The 23035-nt window shown below is 52.9% G+C and overlaps 9 protein-coding genes across 9 annotated transcripts; 7 read left to right on the top strand and 2 right to left on the bottom strand.

Moving 5' to 3' along the window:
* Positions 1-44: 44 nt before the first annotated feature.
* On the top strand, positions 45-1334 carry BO97DRAFT_408877 (glutamine amidotransferase subunit DUG3; the record flags this gene model as incomplete). Its single annotated transcript, XM_025695958.1, has 2 exons — positions 45-780; positions 851-1334. Coding segments are annotated over 2 exons (987 nt in total), but the record flags the coding sequence as incomplete, so codon positions are not given.
* A 15-nt stretch (positions 1335-1349) lies between these two features.
* On the bottom strand, positions 1350-2849 carry BO97DRAFT_245482 (PIG-Y family protein). Its single transcript, XM_025690823.1, has one exon. The coding sequence runs from the start codon at positions 2682-2684 to the stop codon at positions 1491-1493; it is 1194 nt and encodes a 397-aa protein (XP_025546813.1). The 5' UTR covers positions 2685-2849; the 3' UTR covers positions 1350-1490.
* A 1163-nt stretch (positions 2850-4012) lies between these two features.
* On the bottom strand, positions 4013-5724 carry BO97DRAFT_355999 (nuclear and cytoplasmic polyadenylated RNA-binding protein pub1; the record flags this gene model as incomplete). Its single annotated transcript, XM_025692154.1, has 5 exons — positions 4013-4182; positions 4235-4367; positions 4422-5078; positions 5147-5251; positions 5344-5724. 5 exons carry the CDS (start codon positions 5722-5724, stop codon positions 4013-4015), a joined length of 1446 nt encoding a protein of 481 aa, XP_025546812.1.
* A 1184-nt stretch (positions 5725-6908) lies between these two features.
* On the top strand, positions 6909-8668 carry BO97DRAFT_244976 (uncharacterized protein). Its single transcript, XM_025690822.1, has 3 exons — positions 6909-7289; positions 7351-7476; positions 7533-8668. The coding sequence occupies exons 1-3, from the start codon at positions 7224-7226 to the stop codon at positions 8325-8327; spliced, it is 987 nt and encodes a 328-aa protein (XP_025546811.1). The 5' UTR covers positions 6909-7223; the 3' UTR covers positions 8328-8668.
* BO97DRAFT_408874 (uncharacterized protein) lies at positions 8668-9444 on the top strand. Its single transcript, XM_025695957.1, has one exon. The coding sequence runs from the start codon at positions 9018-9020 to the stop codon at positions 9222-9224; it is 207 nt and encodes a 68-aa protein (XP_025546810.1). The 5' UTR covers positions 8668-9017; the 3' UTR covers positions 9225-9444.
* Positions 9445-11827: 2383 nt separating this feature from the next.
* Positions 11828-14411, top strand: BO97DRAFT_355991 (arrestin C-terminal domain-containing protein; the record flags this gene model as incomplete). The annotated part of the gene is made up of 3 exons (XM_025692153.1): positions 11828-12584; positions 12657-13723; positions 13776-14411. The coding sequence occupies 3 exons, from the start codon at positions 11828-11830 to the stop codon at positions 14409-14411; spliced, it is 2460 nt and encodes an 819-aa protein (XP_025546809.1).
* A 689-nt stretch (positions 14412-15100) lies between these two features.
* On the top strand, positions 15101-16559 carry BO97DRAFT_408871 (GNAT family N-acetyltransferase). The gene is made up of 4 exons (XM_025695956.1): positions 15101-15306; positions 15368-15511; positions 15810-16373; positions 16453-16559. Exons 2-4 carry the CDS (start codon positions 15398-15400, stop codon positions 16489-16491), a joined length of 717 nt encoding a protein of 238 aa, XP_025546808.1. The 5' UTR covers positions 15101-15306; positions 15368-15397; the 3' UTR covers positions 16492-16559.
* Positions 16560-17605: 1046 nt separating this feature from the next.
* BO97DRAFT_429149 (uncharacterized protein) lies at positions 17606-18421 on the top strand (the record flags this gene model as incomplete). Its single annotated transcript, XM_025697350.1, has 2 exons — positions 17606-17738; positions 17799-18421. The coding sequence occupies 2 exons, from the start codon at positions 17606-17608 to the stop codon at positions 18419-18421; spliced, it is 756 nt and encodes a 251-aa protein (XP_025546807.1).
* Positions 18422-20776: 2355 nt separating this feature from the next.
* On the top strand, positions 20777-21774 carry BO97DRAFT_473535 (endo alpha-1,4 polygalactosaminidase; the record flags this gene model as incomplete). The annotated part of the gene is made up of 2 exons (XM_025700246.1): positions 20777-20817; positions 20971-21774. The coding sequence occupies 2 exons, from the start codon at positions 20777-20779 to the stop codon at positions 21752-21754; spliced, it is 825 nt and encodes a 274-aa protein (XP_025546806.1). The 3' UTR covers positions 21755-21774.
* Between the last annotated feature and the right edge of the window lie 1261 nt (positions 21775-23035).

The following is a 23035-nucleotide window of genomic DNA, read 5'->3' as shown; positions in this document are numbered from 1 at the left end:
CCCCCGTCTCCCCAAACCTAGATAGAATTAACCAAAGTAAACAGGACAACCGCCGCCCAGTAAACGGCGACGGTTTCGGGGTAGGTTTCTACACGGACGCGAAACTGGGCCCAGAGCCGTGCATCTTCACCTCAACAATCCCAGCCTGGAACTGCGAGAACCTAGAGCGGCTGGCCTCCAAGACGTGCTCGAACCTAATCTTCGCGCATGTGCGCGCAACGACGGAAGGCACGCTGTCGGACACAAACTGTCACCCGTTCCAGCACCGCACGCTGATGTGGATGCACAACGGCAACGTGGGCGGGTGGCAGTACATTAAGCGGGCGCTGGCGGACTCGCTGGCGGACAAGTGGTATCTGGGGGTGAAGGGCGGCACCGACAGCGAGTGGGCGTTCGCGCTGTTTCTGGACCTGCTTGAGAAAGAAGGCGTGGATCCCAGCTGTGATCCGGGGCCGGAGGGGTTCGGGCAGGCGCTGCTGCGGCGCGTGATGGTCAAGACGATCGCGCAGATCAATGCGTTCATTAAGGATATTCCGACGCGGCATCGCGGCGTTTCGAATGTCGAGACGCGCAGTTTGTTGAACTTCGCCGTCACGGATGGTCATACTGTTATCTGTACGCGGTATATCAGTAGTAAGACGGATGAGCCGGCTAGTTTGTATTTCTCGTCTGGCACGAAGTGGACGGAGGGCAAGGGCCAGGGCCATTTTAAGATGGAGAGGCATGATAAGGGTGCGGATTTCGTGCTTGTCGCGAGTGAGCCTATAACCTTTGAGAGACGTGAGTTCTGCCCGTCCCTTTTTCTTTGCTAAAATCCGGGTGGGTGAATGGTGGGTTAATATTGGACTAGATAATTGGGTGTCTGTGCCTGCGAACTCCATCGTCACCATCCACAAGCAGACTGTCATGTTGCATCCCATCATGGATGAGTTCTACGTCGAGGACTCCAACCAGGACCGCTCCTCGTGCTATGCCGTCTCCAAGGGCCTGGTCAGCACCGCCCCCGGCACCACCGTGCAACCCCAGAATGCCGACCCCGGAAATCCCAAGCCGCCGCCGCTGGACATGAGTCGTGCGAACCAGTGCGCGGTATCTCATTGACGGTAGCGTTGTTTTGCGGGTAGTCATTCCTGGATTTTGTGTGCGGGCCAGCCGGCTCGATGGGTGGGAGTGCAACCGGAGTCATTTTGGCGTGGAGTTGGTGATGTTACTTTATGGACTTTTTTCGGGGATTTCGACTCAAGGGACTTCTACATTCTTCATTCACACTATATCGCAAGATTGTCTAATCACGGGTTTTGAAATCGAATTATCACTATTATCATGCAAAGAAGTCGCTATGCTAAAATTAGACTATCAATACGAAAGCGTATTGTTGTATGTACAGAGCGATCAATAAGCCGCTCGAGTATAATCAAGGTGTAACCGGTCAGAAAAGCGGAGAAGTCTCCAGAACCCGGCTCATGAAAGCCATTCTGTCACCGACATCATCAGATGTCTTCACCAGATATGTTCGCATGCTTGAAGTACTTCATCCCGACCCACGCGACAACCACCCACACCCAGGACATGACCGCCGTCAAGATGATCAGAGCAGGATAGTACCCGACAATAGGCAAGGTAGGATCGTCCTCCAGCTCCGGGGGGGCGTACGGCGTCTCCCCGACATCCCACGCCCAGCTCCAAACCCCAAAGCAGCTCCCCATTCCCACGACGAACACCAACCACGTCACGATCAGGATGATCCACCCCCACCACTCGGTCTCTGAATAGTCCCAGACCATCTGCGAGCTGGTAGCCATGTCCACAGTGTGTGTCGCCAGCGGGGACTTGGCCCGATGCAGCGCCCGGTACGTCGGATCCGTCTGCAACGCATAGTACGATTCGGAGGTCGACGAGGCAGCCGGGAGGCGGAGACCGGTCGGGGAGGACGAATGTGATGCGGTGGTGGTGGTGTTGGAGCGCGGGAAGGAGATGATATCTTCGTCGTCGGTGGTCATCTCGTCGCCGACGCCGAGGAGGTTGTTCTTCGGCTGGCGTTGCGCGGGCGGGGGCGCGGCCGTGGCCGTCCGGGCCCGTTGCGGTGCATCCATCAGCGTCCATGCTGCATCCGTCTCATCTCCTGCTTGAGCGAGAGTCCCAGGTGGAGTATTTTCAGTACCGTCGGGCGACACGGTGTCGGCCAGGTATAGCATCCGCGGGCTGGTGGAGGAAGAGGGTAAGGGGGTCGGGGTCGGTCCCGTTCCCGTTCCCGGTCGCAGCAGCAGCTGCTGCTGCTGCTGTTGTTCGATACCACCACTGTCCCCTCGCAACACATCGCTTGGCACCCTTGCAGTTTTCTTGTCTCGGTAGTCGAGCCGGGTGCCCAAGAGGGCAGTTTTGCGTAGGGAGCCCCGTCTTCGTCGCGTCCTCCGGTGCTGCTGGATCGCATTCGACATCGCCCGCCCGCCCCGGAGGCCGGAGGTGAGCTCGTCGCCGTCGTCGCGCTCGAGGCCCGAATGGCCTCGCTCGGCCGTGTTTTGGGTCGCTTGAATCATTCGAAGAAAGGATAGCCGAGATAGCAAGGAGCCCGAGGTGCTGCGCTTGTGTCCGCTGCTTGCGCTGCCCGAGCGCATGCGCCCGGAGAGCCGGTCATTGCCGTCCAGCGAGAGTGCCGCACCTTTGCTATTGCCTGCATCTTCCATTGGCGCAAGCTGGGGCGCGACTAACTGACTTCTATCACGTCCACATCCAGTAACCAAAGAAGAACGTCGGCGGGGATTATCATCAGTCGTGGCATAAACGTCGGTAAGAGAAAGGGAGGACGGGGGTGAAGGAAAAGGATGAGGGGGGCGGGCATTGGCCAAGAAAAGGGTCCAGGCGGTGGGTTGCAGAAAGAGCTTCCGACTTAGTCGCAGTTGTCTCCCCACCGTGGACCGTGGACTCGAAGGACTCGGGTACAACTTGGGGTTTACCTCTTTTGGTGCAGCCTAGATACGGACTTTCGAGTGCAAGCGACTCTTCCCTTGGAAATCGATGGCGAGAGACCTGGATCTGAACAGTCAACAGAGTTATGCCTAAAATGCCTAGAGTGCATAACGAGGCGAATGAACAACTCTGACAGTTATCTGACAGTTACAGGTACATGATTGTTTACGAGGCAGACTCACACCTTACCCCATGCAAATCGGAACCAATCTCCCGAATGCCAACATGAAAGGTACATCATCAGGTGGGTACGACTTCAGAATACTAAGAGCCCGAAGTTGAAATTTCGACTGGAAGAAAGTCACCTGAACAGATAATGGTATCACAAACTGAGGACGATGCCAACCAACCCACCCGACAAGGCGAGTAGAAAACAACAAACAAGGTATCCATCGGATCAATAAAGCTGCTCAAAAGGTACTCTGAAAATGGCAACAAGCTGCGGCTTCTGAAAGATGGAAACACCAGAAGAAAGCGAGAACCATGGCCTACACAGCCAGAATCACAGAGAACATCGATCTCCAGCAGGCTGTGCTTATACATACTAACCATACGACACAGACCAGCAACTATTTATTCAATAATAGACCAAGGAAAAATGGCAAGGATAGAATGAGAATGGTGAGTACTTTTGGTTTAGTCCGCAGAACGCTTAAGTGAGAAGCCCAAGAAGCTTAGCCTTTGATCAAAGTTGCGCGCATTCGTTCAAAGAAGACAGCATATGGAAACTTGGAGTCAACAGAGCGGATTGGGGGTATTGGGTGTACGATAACACACAAATTTCATTTCAAAAAAGAAGAATGGAGAATGGGAGATGCGCTGTAGAAACCCCCCCGTGTAGGGGGCAGTCATGAAGAAAAGGTAAAAAAAAAAAAGAAAAGAAGGGAGAAGCAGTAGTGAAAAGACAGCAACACTGAAATGTAAAGTATTAAGAAGAACGGAAGAAAGGAAACGAAGGGTGTATGCTTAACGCTTTTGCCGGGACAGGCCGCCGACGACACGTGCAGACTTCAGAACCATGCGGCAGGATATATTGAAGACAAGGCTACGCTTGATAGCCACCGAAGCCATTGCCAAAGTTGGCATTGTTTGGCTGGTTCCAGCCAGAGGCTGGGGTGCCTTGGCCGCGGCTGTAACCCGCATTACCAGGAACTTGGCCATAGCCTTGGCCACCCATTCCGGACTGGTCCCATCCTCTACCGGCTGGGTTTGGGCCTGGAGCCAGAGAGTTAGCGGGAGCCCCCACATTAGAGCACAAACGAGCTACCTTGAGGGGTCATAGGTCCCCCGGGACCGGTGTACTGAGGGAAGTACGGAGTGGGACTAGAATTGAAGGGCGAGCTGGCTTGCTGGCCAGAGAAGTTGTCAAACTGGCCAGTAGGAGGACGATCCTTGCCCCACTGTGATCACTAGTTAGCGAAGGGACGACTGCATAGATGCCTCGGGACACATACGCTGCACTTCAGAGGGCGTCCGTTGACGTTGTAGCCATTGAGTTGGCAGATAGCCATGGCGGCATTCTCATGCGTATCCATCTTGATGAAGGCAAATCCCCGGTCCGCCTGCAGACGAGTCTCGAGCACGTAGCCAAAGTTCTGGAAGAGCGGCACCAGGTCATTCTGCGTGGTGTAAGGGGTCAAATTACCCACATAGCACGTGGTCTGCCACTGCGGGGTTTGCGAGACGACCATGTCGTAGCTCTGGATGCCATGGGTCGGGAAATGATGATGTTGCCCGCCGTACTGTGCCGTCGTAGGGGTCATGCCCATTGCGGCCATGGCCTGTTGCTGGGAGATCGAGGGCTGTCCCTTCTGGTTGGCCCAATTGCAGCGGATTGCACGAGAGCCAAGCCACTCGCCGTCCATGGAGTTCAATGCCTTGTCAGCATCGGAGCGATCACGGAACGCAACGAAACCGTAGCCTCGAGAGCGACCAGTCTTCATATCCCACATGACGCGAGCCTCGGACACGGAGCCGAAGGCAGAGAAGGCCTGCATAAGTACCTCATCGTTGACTTCATTGCTTAAGTCACCGACAAAAATGTGAAAATGGCCCGAGGTATCTTCCTTGTTCGTATTGTTGGACTGGTAGGCCCAGTTGACACGAATCTCCTGCGCAGGAAGAAAGCGACGTGTCAGTACCCGTCGAAGCAAAGAACCACAAGTCCATTTAACCATACCGATTGGTGAATCCGACGACCATTGAGCGTCTGCATGGCCCTCTCAGCAGCCCCTGGGTCATCAAACTCGACAAAGCCATAGTTATAGCCTTTGCTGCTGAACTTCTGTGACTGTTAGTAGGAAGGATGAGCGTGCTTCAATAGAATGTAGGCGCGGAGACCGCCAGAGGCCAGTGGGGAGGAATGGAAAGACCTACGTTCTTGTCAGGGATAATCTTGACGCTGAGGACATGACCAGTGGTCTCGAAGATTTGTTTCAAGATATCCTCAGTTACCCGAGGGTCAAGGCCACCGACATAGAGGGCTCTTTTGTTTGGCTCAGGGGCCGCCCGACGCACGAAGCCACCCGCACTGGTCGGCGACATCATATTGCCAGACATCGGAGATGTGATAGCAGTCGGAATGGGATTGGTGTTTTGGGGAATCACCACGGGTGGGCGGGGAGGTGGTGGCATGTGGGAAGGATTGGTTTGACCATTGCCTTGGGATGCATCGTACTGTTGGTTGGAGGCAACGGTCGAAGATTGGGGGGGAGGGGGGAGGGTGGTAGCGGTCGCAGCGGAGACGTTGTCGGCCATTGTTGACTGGGGGAGTGAGGGGGGTCACGAGATGGACGATAGAGGACGATCACGGAACAAACAAACGGAGAGCTGCAAGGCGAGCAGGCGATGGGAAAGCGTTTGACGAGACCACGGAGAGTGGATATGCAATTTCTGAGTGACGGGACGATGCAGGGCGTTACGCAGTCAAATTTAGAGTAGGCGAAGGCGGAAGAAGACGCGGGGGTGTGTGTGAGTGGGTGGATGGTGGTGGTGTTGGTGAGTGTTTGATCAAAAGGTCCAGGACAGAGTGGTAGTAAACGGGGGACAGGCGCTAAACTAGATTGTTCAAGAAAAGCACAAAGTACGAGCGAGCAACAGATGTTGAATCGGACGATTGCGGTGCCAGTAAACTGATGATGAAGAGGAGAGGTGTCGTGAGGGACTGGAGGGTGCTGAAAAGCAAATAAGTGAGACCCGAGCCGGCTTTCTCAACCACGACCCCAACAAGTCGCAGCTTTTAAGGTCCGGGATGACAGCTGACGGGGAATGAGGAATAAGACAGAGGAGGGGGAAAAAGCTGACAGTTGGAAGAAAAGGCAGAAAAGGAAAAAAAAGGAAAAGAAAGGGGACGGAAGGGAAGAGGAACCAGCAATGACAGGTTGAACGAAGAGAGACGCGGATGAGAGTTGAAGGGAAATGGAGGAGGAGAAGAAGGAAGAAGAGTCGAAGACAAGACAGGGGAAGAAAAGCTGGTGCAGTGCAGAGGTTGGATGGATCTGACCTGACGGGGAAGGTTTGGATGGAGACAGACCTAAAAGAACGAGGAGATTGTTTGGGATGGGATCAACTGGTAAGTAAGGACAGGACAGGACAGGTCAGTTCAGGTCCAGTCCACGGTAACTAATTCACTAACTAACTACTCACCTGTAAAGGTAAGGTCGAGAGCCGCTCCGGACCTTTTGCTAGGGAGGGGCGCACTTAGCCTTACTGCGTTAGTCCCCCATTGACGGGCTGCTCCTCCTGGTCTTTTTTGTCTGTCTTTGCCGCAAAAGCCAAACACTTTGAGGGCGCTTAACTTCCACCTCTTCCAATCCATCCATTCTCTCCCTCTCCTTGTCAACTATCTACCTCCCTCCCCCGCCTTCCTTCCCCCGGACTCGCACCTACTCCTCTATCCCCGTATTCATTCTCATAACTTACTTCCTTGATATAGTGTCACCTGCAGTGAAGCGCCCTGCCCGTTTCTGTTTGGTTCTATTCTTAGTTCTCTCCGTTGATACCCCCTCCTCCTCCTTCCCTGTCACTTCCACGCGGACCTCGGTCCAGTTCATTCAATTGGCTATCGGACCCGCCGTACAGGGAGTATAATCCCTCACGGGGTCGCTAACATCCCGGGCTGAATCACATCTCGTAGGGGTTTCAGTATCGTACCCCATCGCCCCCCAGTTGACGCTGCAAGATCCGCACATCAGCGCGCGGCTTAATTACCCCAAATCCATCGTCAACACAGCCCAGGTCGCAACAGCTGCGGCATCATGGCGGCCACCGATTTTTCGAACCCCGACTCCCTAGATGTGTTAACCACCACGGTGAACCAGACGGTAATTTTCTCGAGTCCAACTGCTTTCTCTGATACAAACGACAATCCCTGACAACTTGTAGCTCGTTGACACAGCCCGGTTCTTCAACTCGCATGAGAAATCGCAATATAGAGCACAGCTCAGACGCTCGATCCCTGTCGCTCATGAGCAATTCCAGATCGCCCTGGACAACCTATCGGAGCAGATAGTAAGAGCTATCCTCCCTCAATTCAGTCTTCTGAGGGTGCACTAACCACCCCGCAGTTCATTGCCAAAGCGTTTCTGGAGAGAGACTATGAGGCCATCAAAGCGCGAAAGGCCGCACTGCATCCTGCTCAGGACTCCGTCATGCGCGATGCGGCCTTGAAGCCGGAGCCAGAACTTGCTCCCCAACCTCATGTATCACCAGTTGTAGCCACGAAGATGGATGCAATCAAAGCCGAGCCGGCGGAAGATGCACCCGTGTCGAAGCCGCAGATCGAGCAGGACCTTACTCAGCCCGCCTTGGCCGATCAAGTGATTAAGGAAGACAAGGCCGATGACGGCACTTCCGCCCCTGCAATCTCCGGACAGCCTTTCACCGGCCCGGACGAACTCAACTTCGATTCAATGCTCAATGACAATCCTGGTCCCAATGATTTTGACCTGAACCTAGACTTTGGAGATGACGAGGTTGGCAATGATGATTTTCTTGCCGGCTCACATCTGGTTCCTGCCAGTTCTGGCAACGAAGGCAATGATCAGTCTGGCAATGCTACCACCGGCTTGGCTGGCACTGACAACCTGACTGGTACTATGCCTACGGGCGGAGATGCCTTTGATTTGGAATTACAAAAGGCTGAGGCATTTTCCACCCAAGTCGACACTTTGACTGGACCACCGTTAGATGGTCAGGGAGGAGGTGGCCTTGAAGATGTTATGGCGCCAGGAGAGTCCAGCTTCGATGACCTTTTCATGGAAAACGACACGTTTGGAGGGGACGGTGCCGGTGACGCGGGTCTAATAGATGGGGATGAATTGGTGGATATCAATGAGTTGGATGACAGCTGGTTTACATGATCGCCAAGTCCTGGGAAGCGATAGCCGGATACGTGCGGCTCTGGATGCGGGTTAGATGGGACCACATTCTGCATTGGGGTCAAAAATTCAGGCAAATCTACATTGGAGCGTTCCCTACCAGCTTTGGTAATCAGATAGGCCGAACAGCATCTGTTTCACCGCGCAAACCCCCGCCCTACCGAGTTCCCGGCGGGAGACCCTCCGAAGTGTGTCAGGTCCATTCCTGCCTACTGCCGAGCAACCAATCGGTAAGCAGAGATCCACCCTGTAAGGGGCCCCGGTACGGTACCTCCCCCCGACGGTCCTGACTGACTACGCGATGACGCAAGGTACGTCAGAGGTAGGCGACCAAAGTTAATCTCCGTTCCCAAGTGACAGCCAGATGCTCCACGCCTAAGGTGGATTAGCTCTGCTGCGTTTGTCCGGTCTTGGTATGCAGCTAGTCGGTGCTTGGTTCCTGATTGAACTACGGGGCATGCTCCTGATCGGCTGAATTGGATGCCACGAACTGGTACTCGGGTTGGCCATCATTTGGCTTAGGTGTTGCCCAAAGCAGACACACTGGCAGAAAATCTTGCGCATCGTTGCTAGCTAGAGTGTCTTTAAGAATGGACCGACTGGCGTACCTGCTCACCCACAACAGGAGTATCTGAAGTCAAAGTAAAGTCAACATTACTGGATAATGATGTCATGGCAGCTCAGCCTATGGGAATTGTCGATGGAAGTGAGGGCACGTCTCGAACTGCGACTAGAATTCCCCCTTGTCATGTTGATGTTCGCCGTGGATGGCAAATCGTCAAGTGCGGGTGGAATGGGGCAGATGGGTCGATGGGTCGATGGCGACAGCAGACTGTAATCACATTCGTGGATGTCAAGCCACAGATGATGAGGTTCTAGTCATCATCTCTGCTGTGATTAGATAAGGGAAGTGCAGGGGGGTAAATTGCTCTCCGTGTAGAGAGCCGACTATCCGGTCCAGATAGGAAGTACTATATACAATCTGCTGGCAATCACGGCTCGGTAGGGTTCGGCTTTAGTTGAACGATGGGTGGTGGTGGTGGTGGTGGTAAGGGTGGCGGCCACATTGTGTTTATAGCAAAGTCGGAGAACGGAAGCTTTCCCGGGATCAGACCATGGATCCTCAAATAGACTTCTCGATCGTCTCTTCAGTCGGAATCGATCTTCGGTCAGCACCAGAATGATCCGACGGGAACTCTTTTATGTAGTCACGAACAAGCCAAAGCAATCAAGAGGATGGGGAAGCGGGGGAAAGGGGGGGGGGGAGAGGAATGGCAGGGCGAGGCGGCAAGGGCAAGGGCAAGGGCAAGAAGATTGAAGGAGGGGAGAGGAAGAAGGGCTTGTCATTGGGATTGAGTGAGTGAGTGAGTACTCAGTAAGAGAGAGAGATCTTCTCCCCACTTCCGCCCGACCCGATGATATCACCACCGACCGCCTTGCTCTTGCCGGCCAAGGATCCCCGCATTGACAACCGGACACATTGTCTTCTTCTTTTCCTCCGTTATTGGATGTGTTCTCTCACAACACAAGGCTCTCAGGCCTTCACCACTTTGGACATGTGGACCTGTCCACCACGCGAGTACTTCTTGATTCTCTACCGGGATTAGCTTTTCTGCCTAGTTAGCCTCTTGTGATTACCACTGCTAGTACTAAGTACTTACTACTAGGTAACTACCATGAACTGATGAGGTCAATGAGCGAGCATTAAGTGGTCATCTTATGACCGTGCTGGCCTGGCCTGGTGGGAGAGAAGGCTGTGCCGGACTACCCGCACACTACCGACCAGGCTGGCTAGACTGGCTAGACTGACTATCTTAGTAGCCATCAGATTGACTCTCCTGGACTGCGCAGTACTAGGAATAGTTAGTGAATGGGACTACGATTATAGATAGATACCGAACCACAAGGACGTCAGACGTCACTGCCCCTTCATACATGTTCGAGACCTCACCTACTAGTGTCCTGCGCGATGAAATCCCCGAAACTCGGCTGGATTCTCTCTCTCTCTCTTCCCTCATTCGCATGAAGCATCGGTCTCCCAATAGGTCGTTTACTCATCTTACCACTTTAAGCGACGAATGGGATTGTTGTTCCAGCGTGTAAGACACGAGGTAGTCCCGGGGGAACGAGGGGGAAGTGTATCGCATCACCTGACTGCTCCATCCAATCCCAACTCGGTCCGAGGAGATGTCGGGAGTGCATGAAGAAATGAATTCATGGTTCAACTTGATGCATCCGCTGGAGACTAGACGAGACGGAAAAGAGTTAAATAAAAATCCAACAGAAAACGAGTAACAAAAAGGCCTTCCAACCAGTTCAGGCAAGCGTAGTAACGGATCACCGGATATGACTGATCCTACCAGCTTTTCCTTCCTCCGCGTCATCGTTTCTTCTGGTCGACAGTCGGATTCCTCCTCGGACACATTTAAGGATCTTGTGCCCAAGGAACGGTATCCGCACCGCCTCATTCTGGTCTTGTCGGTGTTGTGTGTTGTTGTCATCATCATCGATCTTCCCTTCCTCTCTCTCTCTCTCTCTGTGAATAAACTGGGACTACTAATTACTACGAACGACTACTCGTATTTCCGTTCCCTGCCCCTTCCTCGATCCCTCCAAGGCTCCCCCGTCGTATCCCCGCATTATCGGCGCTTCTGGCCTTGTCCTTCCTTCACTTGCTGAAAGCGGTGATCATTTCTCCTCCGACTCTCCTCCACGTTCGACACGCTTTCCCCTCTATCGATCCCAATCATATCTCCGATCATCTCTTACCTTCTCCATTGATTGCGACTCTTGCGACCGAGGTGTGTGCGTGTACCAACCATCAACCCAACCACGACGTGTAAAGGAAAATCGCTCCTTGCCGGTGTCGATCATCGCCCCAACCTAGTCAAGATCCAAAACACCCCGAGAGAAAAAAAAATATTATTAGTATTCACCAGTGCAGGGCAACCAAAAAGCCAAAAGAGAACCCAACCCCAATATCCACTGGTCGCACGAATGCTTGCATTGGCTCTGTGCGTCAAACACTGGCTCTGCTACTAATCAGAATTGTCCCCATCCCATAATCCTCACGGCTGCTGCTGGGATTCGACTAGTATATTACTTTTTCCTCTCTTAAGAGTAAGTCCTTTTCTTTTTCCAGAGTCAAAATCGTGCTTACTTTTTCTTATTCTTCTTCCTCTCTTTCTTTTCTTCCTCTTGCTACATTCTTCTCGCATCTACCGGGTCGTGTGTCTAAGTGACTCTCACTTTTCATTACACCTGGTCTCCCTTGATGGTCCTGTCCTGTCTTCTCTCCTCCGTCCCTCCCTCCATACTTCCGTTTTCCGCCACAACTATTCTCAAATTACTCTCTCCCTCTGCGCGCTCTTATTATCTTTGACCTTTTCTAAACTTGGGGAGAACGACAATTCGAACGTCCAAGCTTGTTCACTTCACCCCACCCAAATAATGCCTATTGACTGCATCGTCCTTTGTGCACAATGACGGCTCACGTTTCTCATCTACCACAGGTTCTTCTGGGATCGGTTACCAGTCCCGGTGGTACAATCACCCAATTCCCCGACGGTGCGCCCGAGTCAACTCCGTTTCACGTGGGATCTGATCGGCGTCCATCGCTCGAGACATCGACCCTTGCTAGCGATACTAGTTCCACCGTCGGGCAATCGTCTAGACGAGGCTTCCGTCGTCGCGCCTCGATCCTTAAGAGATTGGCGGGTCCGCGGGAAAACGCAAAGCGTCTCTTCGGCTTGGGGTCCCTGATCCACTCTGCGCCCTCTACGCCACCATCGCCCCCTCTTCCTCCCCCTCCCCCTTCTGCCTCAATGACTCAAACACATCGTCCTCGCCCCGTGTCTGAGATCGTTTTGAATCCCGACAATGCCACAATGCTCTCTACCACCGGGTTAAGAGTGGGCAGACTGCGCTCGCATTCTTCCTCCACCGTGTCTTCCACCCAGCCTTTTCCGGCTTCCGCTCATTCCGTCCCCGCATCGGATCCGGCCGTGCCGTTCCCTGCTCTACGCAACGAGAAGATAGTCGCCACAGGAAGCGGAATCTCCGTCGGAATCGCCCTCACGGAGCCAGTGCTATACCTGCAGGGTTACGATCAGAATGACCCAAGTACCAAGAAATCCGCCATCCTCCGCGGACAGTTGCACCTGAAAATCACCAAAAGCGTGAAGGTGAAGAAGATCTCGATCTGTTTCCGTGGACATGCGCAAACCGACTGGCCGGATGGTAAATATCTCTTTCCTCTCGACATCTAACATTCATTATGCAGATTCTCTGACAGATGACTTTTGTACCCAGGCATTCCACCCAAGAAAGTGCACTTCCACGACAAGAAAGATCTGGTAACGCATGGAGTGATGTATTTCAACCACGGCGATACGGCACTGATGCAGAATGACTACGGCGCGCATTTCTATCAGCACGCTAAACCCGTGACTTCTGTTACAGGAAAGGACGGTCCGACTCTGATCACTCGCGAGCTGCTTTCCAAGACGGGTTCCTCGACTTCGTTGAGTCATGCGGGCCAGTTTACTGCCAAGGAACTGAAACGACTATCTTTAAGTTCAAACAACTCTCGCAGCTTTGGAAAGAATGATCCGCCGCCTCCGCCGGTCCATCCGCCCCGCAACTACCGCCTCTTCCCCGTTGGCGATTACCTGTACAGCTTTGAATTTCCCATCGATGGATCCCTCCCGGAGACAATCAAGACCGACCTGGGGTTCGTACAGTATGATATTGAGGCGATCGTGGAGAGAGCCGGAGCGTTCCGACCTAATCTGCTGGGCAGCTTGGAGGTCCCGGTGATCCGCACCCCGGCGGAGGGCTCGCTGGAGCAGGTCGAACCGATCGCGATTTCTCGCAACTGGGAAGATCAGCTGCATTATGATATCGTCATTTCGGGAAAATCCTTCCCTCTTGGATCCCAGGTTCCTATCGCATTCAAATTGACGCCCTTGGCTAAAGTCGAATGCCATCGGATCAAGGTTTATGTGACGGAGAATATTCAACACTGGACGGCCGATAAGAGCGTGCATCGCTTCCAGCCCGCGAAGAAAGTGCTATTATTTGAAAAGCGCGCCGACTCTGCCAGCACGAGTACCTATCCAGGTAGCTCGATGCGAGTCACGGCAGGCGGTGGCATCGACTGGGACCACCGCACAGCTGCGGCTCGAGGTGAGGAAGTGGTTGACCGAAACCGCACCAACCTCCTTGGCAATCTTTCCAGCGATTCAGGGGTTGGCCCCACCGAGATGGAGTTCAATGTTCAGCTCCCGAGCTGTCAAGAGATGCGCAACCGCGACGAGTCGCAGCGACTGCACTTCGACACCACGTATGAAAATATCCAAATCAATCATTGGATCAAGGTACGCACTCCCTATTCTGATCATCATGAGTAGTGGTCTAATCTGAATCCAGATTGTTCTACGCCTTTCGAAGGTCGACGAAAGAGACCCTGGCAAGCGAAGGCATTTCGAGATCTCGATTGATTCTCCGTTCCATCTACTAGCTTGCAAGGCCACCCAGGCAAATATCTACCTTCCGGCGTACACCTCGCCGGAGTCGGAGCCAACCCCGCAGGCTCAAGAGTACGAGTGCGGCTGCCCTGGTGCGCCACTGCTCAATCGGGCCGGTTCCAGCCGACAATCGCTGTCATCCGAACGGGATGAACGACCGAATGGAGGCGCTGTCTCCAGAAGTTTCACCAACGGCTCTGGTGGCTTGACTCGACCACCTCAGGCACATTTGGCTGACGAGCCGGTCGACCGACCACCCCGGCCCATGCATCTTCTGCGGGCCCCGTCGTTTGCGCCTCCTGCGTTTGAGGAACTCGAGCCACCGCCACCTCTCGTCACTCCTCCGCCCGAGTACAACACTATCGTCGGAGACAATGACAGAGAGACCGTGCTGCAGGATTATTTTTCGCGGCTTTCCACTTATGAAGAACACGCTGATGACGATCGCGGCCGTGGGCGTGTTGACGTGCCTCTGACACCCGGAGGCCGCGTGAACCGCAGCATGGACGTCCCACGAGAATGGGTACGCCTGGAATAAAAGGCGGTATATCGACCCATGACCGGCCGAATAGTCATGTCTCCATGACATTGGGAAATTACCTCACGACCTTTATGGATTTTTGTCTGATTTTATCGAGAGTACAGGGAAGGACAGGAGTTGGCGAGTCACTGAAAGATACCCTATGAAGCTGTGGAGGCATGTAAGGTGGCTTCCATGGGGAGCATGCGTTCAAACTTACATTTGGATTTCTTGGAAGGGGCGCAGATGGACCGGATATATGGTCGGCGCCTGTCTTGTGTGATTGCATTATCTCAAGCGACCATTCGTTTCTTTCTTTTATTTTCTCTCAATTTATGTATACACTTGGATCGACACTGTCACTTTACTTTTAGATACCACCCTTCAGAAGTCTTGGTTTGAGAATACAAGACGCGATGCCTGGTCGTCGCAACCCACCTCACGTGCCTGCATGGAGTAACTTCAGATAAACCTGTTGCAATCGGGTGTCCTACAGAATGGATCCCTTACAGTGGACTACTGACAGTGCTAGTAGAGCATTGCAGGAGCGTTACTGAATTAGCTTTGATAGTGTACGTCTCGCGGGCTGACAGGTGATCGATAAGGTAAGGCGAAGGAAGGTGGAGAGGGCCGCATGGAGCTGCCTCTTTGGGTCGACTTTCCGCCGCCGATTGTTCTGGCCTTTTTATTCTGGCACTGCCGTCATTCTTCTTACCTCTGTACCACCTTTCTTTTCTTGATCTTGATCTTTTGTTCACACTGATATAGTATCTTCTTTGTCCTTCCCATATCTGGAGATTATCTTATCACAAGGGTCGAACCACGGATTCTCTGAAGTTCACGCCACGAGCTCGGACCGAGCACAGAACAACTTTTGACCTGCAGGTGCTGAGTCAAATCGGTCCGTCTGTATGTACGTTTAATTGCCAGTGAACTAGCTATCGCCCCCAACATAAGCTTACCGGTATGCGCAGTTACTTGCAGTCTGAGGACCAACGGCAAACATGGCCATTGAAGTTGTGCCCCTTACTGAGGCCGACATTCCGGATGCCATTGAGATCATCCAATCGGCCTTCGCAGAGGACCCATATTTCAAATGGGTGTTCGATGCCAACAATGTAAGTTTTGTAAAGTCACCAAGAGTTGTGGGCGCAGATTTGAGCCGTCAAGTCTACAGTATCTGCTTAGCTTAACTGTGATGCGATGCGCAAGGGGCTCCCCCCCCTTACCCTGGGTCTTGCTTCAATGGTTCTGTCACTTCCTCACCGAGGATAGTACCTCAACAACGGGAATGAGAATTAAGTAAACAAGAGTGGAAAAGCTAATCAGTCTTCCCCATCTGACGTGGTTGCGTGGCCGGATCTCTCGTCGGCCAAACGTTGCTCGTCATGTGAGGGATGCCAATTTGCAATATAGTTCAATAAAGCGAGAAACCATGATTCTCTTGCTGTGCGGTGCCGCTGGGGCATTGACAACGCCATCTTCCAAGTCGCCAAGGAGACGCCACCGTACCCCGGTGACAACGGCGATGCGACCACGGCTCCGGCTTCACGTGTCGTGGGTGTCTCCTGCTGGCTTCCGCCCCATGCGCCGTCCGAGCCCGAGAGCTGGTATACCTGGTCGCAAGGATGGCTGCTGTCTGCTCGGCAGGCGTTGAACAACCTGCGCCATTGGGGCCGTGGGGGGCTGCGCACGAATCGTTATTGGATCTGGAAGGCACGTCAGCACGAGGCCCAGAGTCAGATCTGGGATGATCCCAAGGGGTATTATTTCTGTAATATCGTGGCTGTCCGGCCAGGGACGCAGGGGAAGGGCATTGGGAGGAAGCTTTTCGAGGCCGTAACGGAGAAGGCGGACCAGGAGGGGGTCAAGTGCTATCTAGAGAGCTCGAGGAATGAACCCAATGTTCAGATCTATGAGAAGATGGGGTTTGAGATGGCCAAGGAGATGGAGTGCCGCGATGGGGACGATGTGTGCATGGTAAGAGAAGAATCGACCCATGTTGGGGCGGGGTTGTATGGTGTTGTGCCTCTTGCTGACTCTCTTTCTCTCGTTCTAGTTGTATTGCATGGTGCGGAAGCCGAGGTCGAAGTATTGAGGACTCACGGATGCTGGAAGGAGGCGGAGTTTTGCTGATCAGACTGGCGCAGCGCAAATTGTAGACGCACTAGACTATGGATGGAACTACTGCCTATTAATCGACGAACCATTTTCTGAAACTGAGACATGAACGTGGGTTTGCGACCGCAATAAATGTCGTCTTCGTGGGGGTCGGTCGGCTTATCTGCTTACTATTATTGACTGATTTGATTCTAGACAAGCTACCACAAACCAGGAAACAAAACATACTGTTGGAGTCTATTGCAGCGAGCATGAACTGGGATCGTCTTCCGACCCCTACTTCTTAACTTCCATGTGATTGATGTTTGATGGGGGCCGAACCCCCTCCAGCCTCCCTCTTCAGGCTCCCACGGCAAGGTGAAAACGGCGAACCGTTTGGTCGGAAAGCCACTGACGAAACCCGGGGTACAATACTTTCCACTGCAGAGCAGCGGCTTTGCACATCCAAACTGGACGTGTATGTACTCGCCACTGTGACTTACCCTACGCCAAACATCTATATATCCAGCGCTGACCATCAGAATTTGGTCTGTTCTTCAGCCATGGGATCTGCAGGGTGATGGGCTTCTGCGCTTCGCCGTCGTTGCCGGTGGTCCGAGCCTACGTTTAGTATACGAGTCAGACACAAACCGCTGTTTCACAACTCCAGTAGTCCAACTTCAGCCTATCTTTGGTGACACTGCCTGTCGAAATCCTGGCCTAGACCACGTCAGAGGCCGGGGAAAGGCTTTTCGCAGGCCAACCGTCTCACCTTGATTACCCGCAAAAAGGTTAACATGATACGGAAATTCTGCACCTGATACCACGCAACGCACTTCCCAGTTTCAAGGCAAACCCTCCCCTCTTTTTGAGAACCCTCGACCCGAGTAACTCCAGAGCACTGTGATATATCAACGTGGATCGAGCGCGCAAAAGCCATCTTGGTTCTCGTTAAACCCTCGTTCCTTGTACGCAGCTGGTCTGTTGGCTTTTCGTTCATTCCTTCCTTTCCTTCTTCACCCGGAGATATCCACTCGTTTCCAGCGATTCCGATCTCGCGGAACTGGATTTTATGTCCAAACACAAGCCCTGGTGGTCTACGTCACTCACGAATGCCTCTTGCCTCGATCGCACGACGAACGCGGCTGTCCCACTCTCATGTCCAGCCATTGATGAGAAGCATCCAGAAACGAAGCCATGCACTTTCCCTATCTGCAAGTGTCGGACTGGCCCTGGGTCTCTTGGGTAAGCCGCACCGATCACTCAGGTACTGTTCCGAACCTTAACTCTGACGATGGGGCACAGCGGCCCTTATGCTAGGCGTTCTCCTCACAACGTGGGTGGTCTTGCGAGTCAAGCGCGGCCCGGGCGTCACCCTCCAGACCCTGTTCAGCCGACAACCTATTCCTCCTGTCCGAAGACCCGATAGCGATCCATCTGACCCAGCAGTCGAATCCGCGAAGCCTCTGAACGACCTGCCCTCTAAAGATGACCATACCTCACAAGATTTTCGTCGCATATTCAATGCCTCTCCGCGCCGCATATCACGACCTATGTCTCAATATGAATACCTGAACATCCACGAGAAGACAGCCGACGTCCCAACTGCCGTCCGCACAGCGCCATCGACAGACCCGTCCTCCAACTCTGGAAGTCCATTCGTTCCGATGCCCCCAATAGCACGATTGGGTCCGGTCCGCACCATGTCGGAGGCGGATATCCGGCGCGGACTCCCGCCGTCTCCGCTTGACGCCCGGACACGCACGATCGCGCGCTTAGCGGGAACCGCGCCCCAGGAGATTCAGCCGCCAGCATTCAATCTGCCGTGGAAGGAGGAGTTCTATGTTCCTGACAGCCCTGAAGATCACATCATTGTCTTACCCTCGCCGCGCGACCTGAAGACGTTTAGATTGACAATGCATGCTTGAGCGGCGCCCTTCTCTGGAGGACTTCGGTCAAGTGGGATTATAATGTGTAGTGTGTTTGGTTTAGGAAGCAGGGGATATGCGAGTATGAAGCGTTAATGTATATGATAGTTCACTTACTAACCAATATATAATGATGCATGACTGACTATATATGCTACGTACCTGAGGACCGTCTATGTGATCGCGCCACGATGCTGGCAGGTGTAGGGCACTTAATCGCACTCATGTGTTCCATTCGTGTCCCAGCTAGTCATGCACCCATTCAAAAGTTTCTACATGACGATCATAAAGCATCGCGCAAATATGTTGAATCATCTTTTGCATCTGACAAAGCTGTCCAAAGTTCCGAACTGATGAGGGCCCCCACAAATCACACTAATGAACGAACTTACAAACAACACCAGGAGATCCCACCCTTCGAGAAGCTGCTAGCCAGCCCAGGTTTTGGAACCTGCTTCGAATCATTATTCCGAGAGTCTCAATTAATTCTCCCTCTTTCTCCAAGAGAACAAAAGAATGGCGACATAAGATAGAGTTTGCACCGAACCCCCTTGTTTCACGGCCCCGCTTCGGCGTTGTCCGCACTGCAAACCGTTGACGGCAAACCCCTGAACGCGTTCTGTTTGAAATGATTCTTTGTTGCCCGGGTTGTCGGGTCGCAATCGGTTTCAGGATGAGTAAGATGAGGGTCCACTTGACATGGGTTCTGATGTCTAGAATTAAGAGATTTGTCTTCGGTGTTGTTTGACAAACTGTTGCTCCTGCTTGTCTCAGCATATGTATGTACAGTTTGTTCACTAAGGTTAAGTGACTTTGAAATTGGACTGCATCTTGTTGTCGTACTGATATGAGCTTATATAGTCTTCTCCGGGCGTTGTTTCAATCTGAAAGAATATGTTGGTCCGTCGGCTGATCACAGTCTCATAGTTGTGGCGTATCAGCTCTTATGAGGGACAGGGTTGATTGTGATTTCCTAAGCCTGTCAGTGCTTCCGAAGAATCTGACGCTGGTTTAGACGACAGCAATTCATGAAGTGATCGGTCAATAACCTGCTATTTCTACTCCGGCTCGAGGGAGGGTTTCTTTGTTGGTGGTCGACTTCTTTCGATCGCTATTCGTTCGCTCTCCCTGGCTTTACCATCCTGGACATCTCGGCTGTCACTTTGCCAAGAACCATCTCACATCAGATATGGCTTCCTGTTGCCAGTCATCCTGCCCATCCGAAAATTAATTCCCCGACGGAAGACCCTGCTTGTCCTTTGATCCCAGATCCCTGCTTGCTTGCTTGCTCCGGGTACGAGGAATCGGCAAGACTGCAACGCCATTGGTCGGTTTTGAGCTGGGCATCGGCTGTGGAATTGACATGTCCAAAGCGCAGTTTGATGAGCACGCGTCTGTCGTACAGTTTCACCCGAGAAGTGACTTCAGCATGGCGAGTTGCAGGGCCATTCTACCCGCTGGGAGTGCAGCAATGCAGCGTCACTGCATCTCCTCCACTGCTTAGCGCCCTCGATTTCAGCCACAGCGGATATACTCCCCTCCGCCCTGAGCCCCAAGAGTCCCTGCATCATTTCCCTTTCCACGAACCAGAGTCCAAGATCTGGCAATGTCACCGGCGCAAGGCGGTTCCAGATCGTGTACTGTCCTGTACATGTACCTGAGCGCCATGCGATGACTTCCAATGTGCGCCATGCCGGCCCTATGGCTCCTTCGCTGGTGGGGTAAAGTCGATTTATTGGACCCTTGTGTTGGTATTTCCTGCCCTACCTGTCAGGACGATGTCCAACCCCAACCATAGTGATCGCTTGATAGTGAACCGGGGTCTCTTTTTTTCTCTCACTGATGTACACGGCACGTCCAATTAAAGGAAGTATCGATGACTTGAAACAGTCTCTCTCCCACTGATTCTCTCATCGGGAGTGAACGAGACTTGGCAGGCACTGTACTTTGCAAGGATCCCTTCATTGTCGAGATCGGCCATACCGTATTTCGATCTCCCCATGTTGTGCTCATTCAATCAAAGCCGGATTGTGAAACTTGGGCTTTTTTTCTTGGTCTTCTGGCCAGCGCATCCGCGGCTTGATCAGTGAATACTAGATGCATGCCATGGATGGAGGTTCCCCCCCCTCTTCCTGGTATATAAGCATGCTTTGCTCCTCGAACTTGTGAGATCTTCAAACCAGCCCAGATTTGATATCTGTGACATTCCTTTCTATCCCATCTGTTTACACATTCCAGATTTGATATCTGTGACACTCCTTTCTACATCACACTTTACATATTCCAGATTCAATATCTGTGTCACTCCTTTCTTCTATCACAACGTTCCTTACTTGAAAGCCTTATCAAATTATCATGTCGTCCCTCTTTCATGTCATTATCCTTGCTCTGGGTCTGTTCATGGCATTGGGCGAAGCGTCGAGGTCGAAGTGGAGGCACTCCACCACCACCACCACCACCATAATTACAGCCACTCCGAGCCCAACCTCGTCCTCCTCCAGCGACGTTACCTCTAGCAGCAGCGTCACCTCCGCCAACAACGTGACCAGCAGCAGTAGCAGTAGCAGCAGCAGCAGCAGCAGTGGCTCAATCTGGCAACCCCAAGTAGCCGCAAGCTGGCAGATCATCCTCACGGACCCGATCGACGTAAGCAGCCTCGATAGCACGACGGAGATCTACGACATCGACCTCTGGATCAATGACGCGGCGACGATTTCCGCCCTCCACGCCGCCAACCGTAAGGTAATCTGCTACTTCTCAGCGGGCAGCTACGAGAACTACCGACCGGACAAGGACGCCTTCCAGCCCAGCGATCTAGGTAGGGTGCTCGACGGCTGGCCGGACGAGCAATGGCTGGACCTGCGCTCGGACAACGTCCGGCAGGTCATCGCGACCCGCCTGGACCAAGCAAAGCAGAAAGGCTGCGACGGCGTCGACCCAGACAACGTGGACGGCTACGACAACGACAACGGGCTGGGGCTGACGCAGGCGGATTCCGTTGATTTTGTGAACTGGCTCGCCGCCGAGGCCCGCTCCCGCGGCCTCTCCATCGGCCTTAAGAACGCCGGCTCCATCATCCCCCAGGTGATTGAAAATATGCAGTGGTGCGTCAACGAGCAGTGCGCCGAGATGGCCGAGTGTGATACCTATGTCCCCTTTGTGCAGCAGAATAAGCCCGTCTTTCATATTGAGTATCCTAAGGACGATGGGGATAGTGGGGCGGTGGCTGTCGCTGCTGCGAAGAAGACTAGTGCTTGCGAGTTTCAAGATTCCGCGTTGTTTTCGACTGTCTTGAAGAATATGAATCTTGATGCGTGGGTCGAGTTGTGCTAGTTGTGGGTGTTCTTCCACGGGGGGTAGAGGGCTTTCCGTTGGCTGGATGAGATACAGTTGAGGATGCATGGTTTGCGGTTGGTGGGTAGTCTGATAAAAAGGGGATGCTGTAGGAGCATCTTGTCTTTTTCTTTCTCTCGGGATATCTTCTGTGTGAATATATTGAAGTTGTGGGTTGCAGTGCAACTCTTAGAAGAAGCTCGGATGATGCTATTGGACAATGCATCGGACATTGCTATGGCTTGATGCCAAAAAGAAGACAATGCCTGCAAGAGACTTATAGTAGTAGAATGGATGATGGACCTGCCACTGGGAGGTAACAGTAATGCTGGCTGGAATAGGTATCTAGTACTTGACTACCTACTAAGGAGTGATAGTAGTAGCAGTAGTAGTACTTAACCTCTGTATGGTGACTTTCCGCTCCCGCACTTTCCCTTCTCGCTCTTTGCCTACTACACTACGCAACACCTCCCCATCTCTCTTCTCTTCAAATCTTCCTCCTCCACACGATCCTTCAATCAAACCAGACAACCTATCTCCATCCTGCAGCAATTTCTTCTCGAAAATCGCTGGCAGTGGCAACCCCTACAACCACCTCGACGTTCGCTCATCAGTTCTCTTGGCGGCCTACGACCCGAGGTGGCGAATTGGACCGCCGATCAGCGCCCGGCCGGAGATAGTATCCGAATTGTTCTCGTCCACTCACTTCTCCCACGGCCCTCACAAGAGCTGAAGATCCACAACCGAGCGTTCGGAGGGAAGCCCATCGAACGATCAACCGGGTAATGATTTCCACTCTCCAGATCGCCTGCTCATCACTCTGTATAGATCCATGACACCATTCCGAACAGCCACAAACCTGCACCGAGTCTACTTTGCTCGGCCTAACTGGGCGTACCGGAGAAGATTTTGGGAATGTTGTGGAACGAGTCCCATGGGAACCAGACCTAGACACCCCCCTCCTCTGATCAACGTCGGCTGGAATTCTTCGGCCGACGCAGAAAAGTCGGCGACCGCCGAGCCAGGGAAGCACAACAAACGAAACTGCTGGTCTTCCTGCCATCAAAATTCCCCGAGGCACTCACAACCATTATCCCCTTAACACTCGCAAACAAGGCGCCTTCTTTGCATACATATTTTGCGCATGCTGTCCCGGTTGTTGTTCGAGATGCATTTCCACTTCAAAGTGGCAAAATGAAACATCCACCACCGCCAGCCTCTTCACATCATTCGGTGCTTGGGATCCTCCAATTGCTGCAATCTGTGGCTGCTCTGCCAAAG

The sequence above is a fragment of the Aspergillus homomorphus genome (genome assembly GCF_003184865.1).
Source record: "Aspergillus homomorphus CBS 101889 unplaced genomic scaffold BO97scaffold_61, whole genome shotgun sequence".
NCBI classification, from domain to species: domain Eukaryota; kingdom Fungi; phylum Ascomycota; class Eurotiomycetes; order Eurotiales; family Aspergillaceae; genus Aspergillus; species Aspergillus homomorphus.
The sequence above is the reverse complement of the archived record's forward strand: the minus strand, read 5'-3'. Positions and strand labels throughout refer to the sequence as shown.

What these genes read in the sequence shown, in the direction of transcription:
- BO97DRAFT_245482 (XM_025690823.1), bottom strand. Translation starts at nt 2,684, where the DNA reads ATGGAAGATGCAGGCAATAGCAAAGGTGCGGCACTCTCGCTGGACGGC.
- BO97DRAFT_244976 (XM_025690822.1), top strand. Translation starts at nt 7,224, where the DNA reads ATGGCGGCCACCGATTTTTCGAACCCCGACTCCCTAGATGTGTTAACC. An exon ending in CCACCACGGTGAACCAGACG is followed by an intron (nt 7,290 to 7,350) that starts GTAATTTTCTCG and finishes GACAACTTGTAG; the next exon opens with CTCGTTGACACAGCCCGGTT. An exon ending in ACAACCTATCGGAGCAGATA is followed by an intron (nt 7,477 to 7,532) that starts GTAAGAGCTATC and finishes ACCACCCCGCAG; the next exon opens with TTCATTGCCAAAGCGTTTCT.
- BO97DRAFT_408874 (XM_025695957.1), top strand. Translation starts at nt 9,018, where the DNA reads ATGGCAGCTCAGCCTATGGGAATTGTCGATGGAAGTGAGGGCACGTCT.
- BO97DRAFT_408871 (XM_025695956.1), top strand. Translation starts at nt 15,398, where the DNA reads ATGGCCATTGAAGTTGTGCCCCTTACTGAGGCCGACATTCCGGATGCC. An exon ending in GGGTGTTCGATGCCAACAAT is followed by an intron (nt 15,512 to 15,809) that starts GTAAGTTTTGTA and finishes TTTGCAATATAG; the next exon opens with TTCAATAAAGCGAGAAACCA. An exon ending in ATGGGGACGATGTGTGCATG is followed by an intron (nt 16,374 to 16,452) that starts GTAAGAGAAGAA and finishes CTCTCGTTCTAG; the next exon opens with TTGTATTGCATGGTGCGGAA.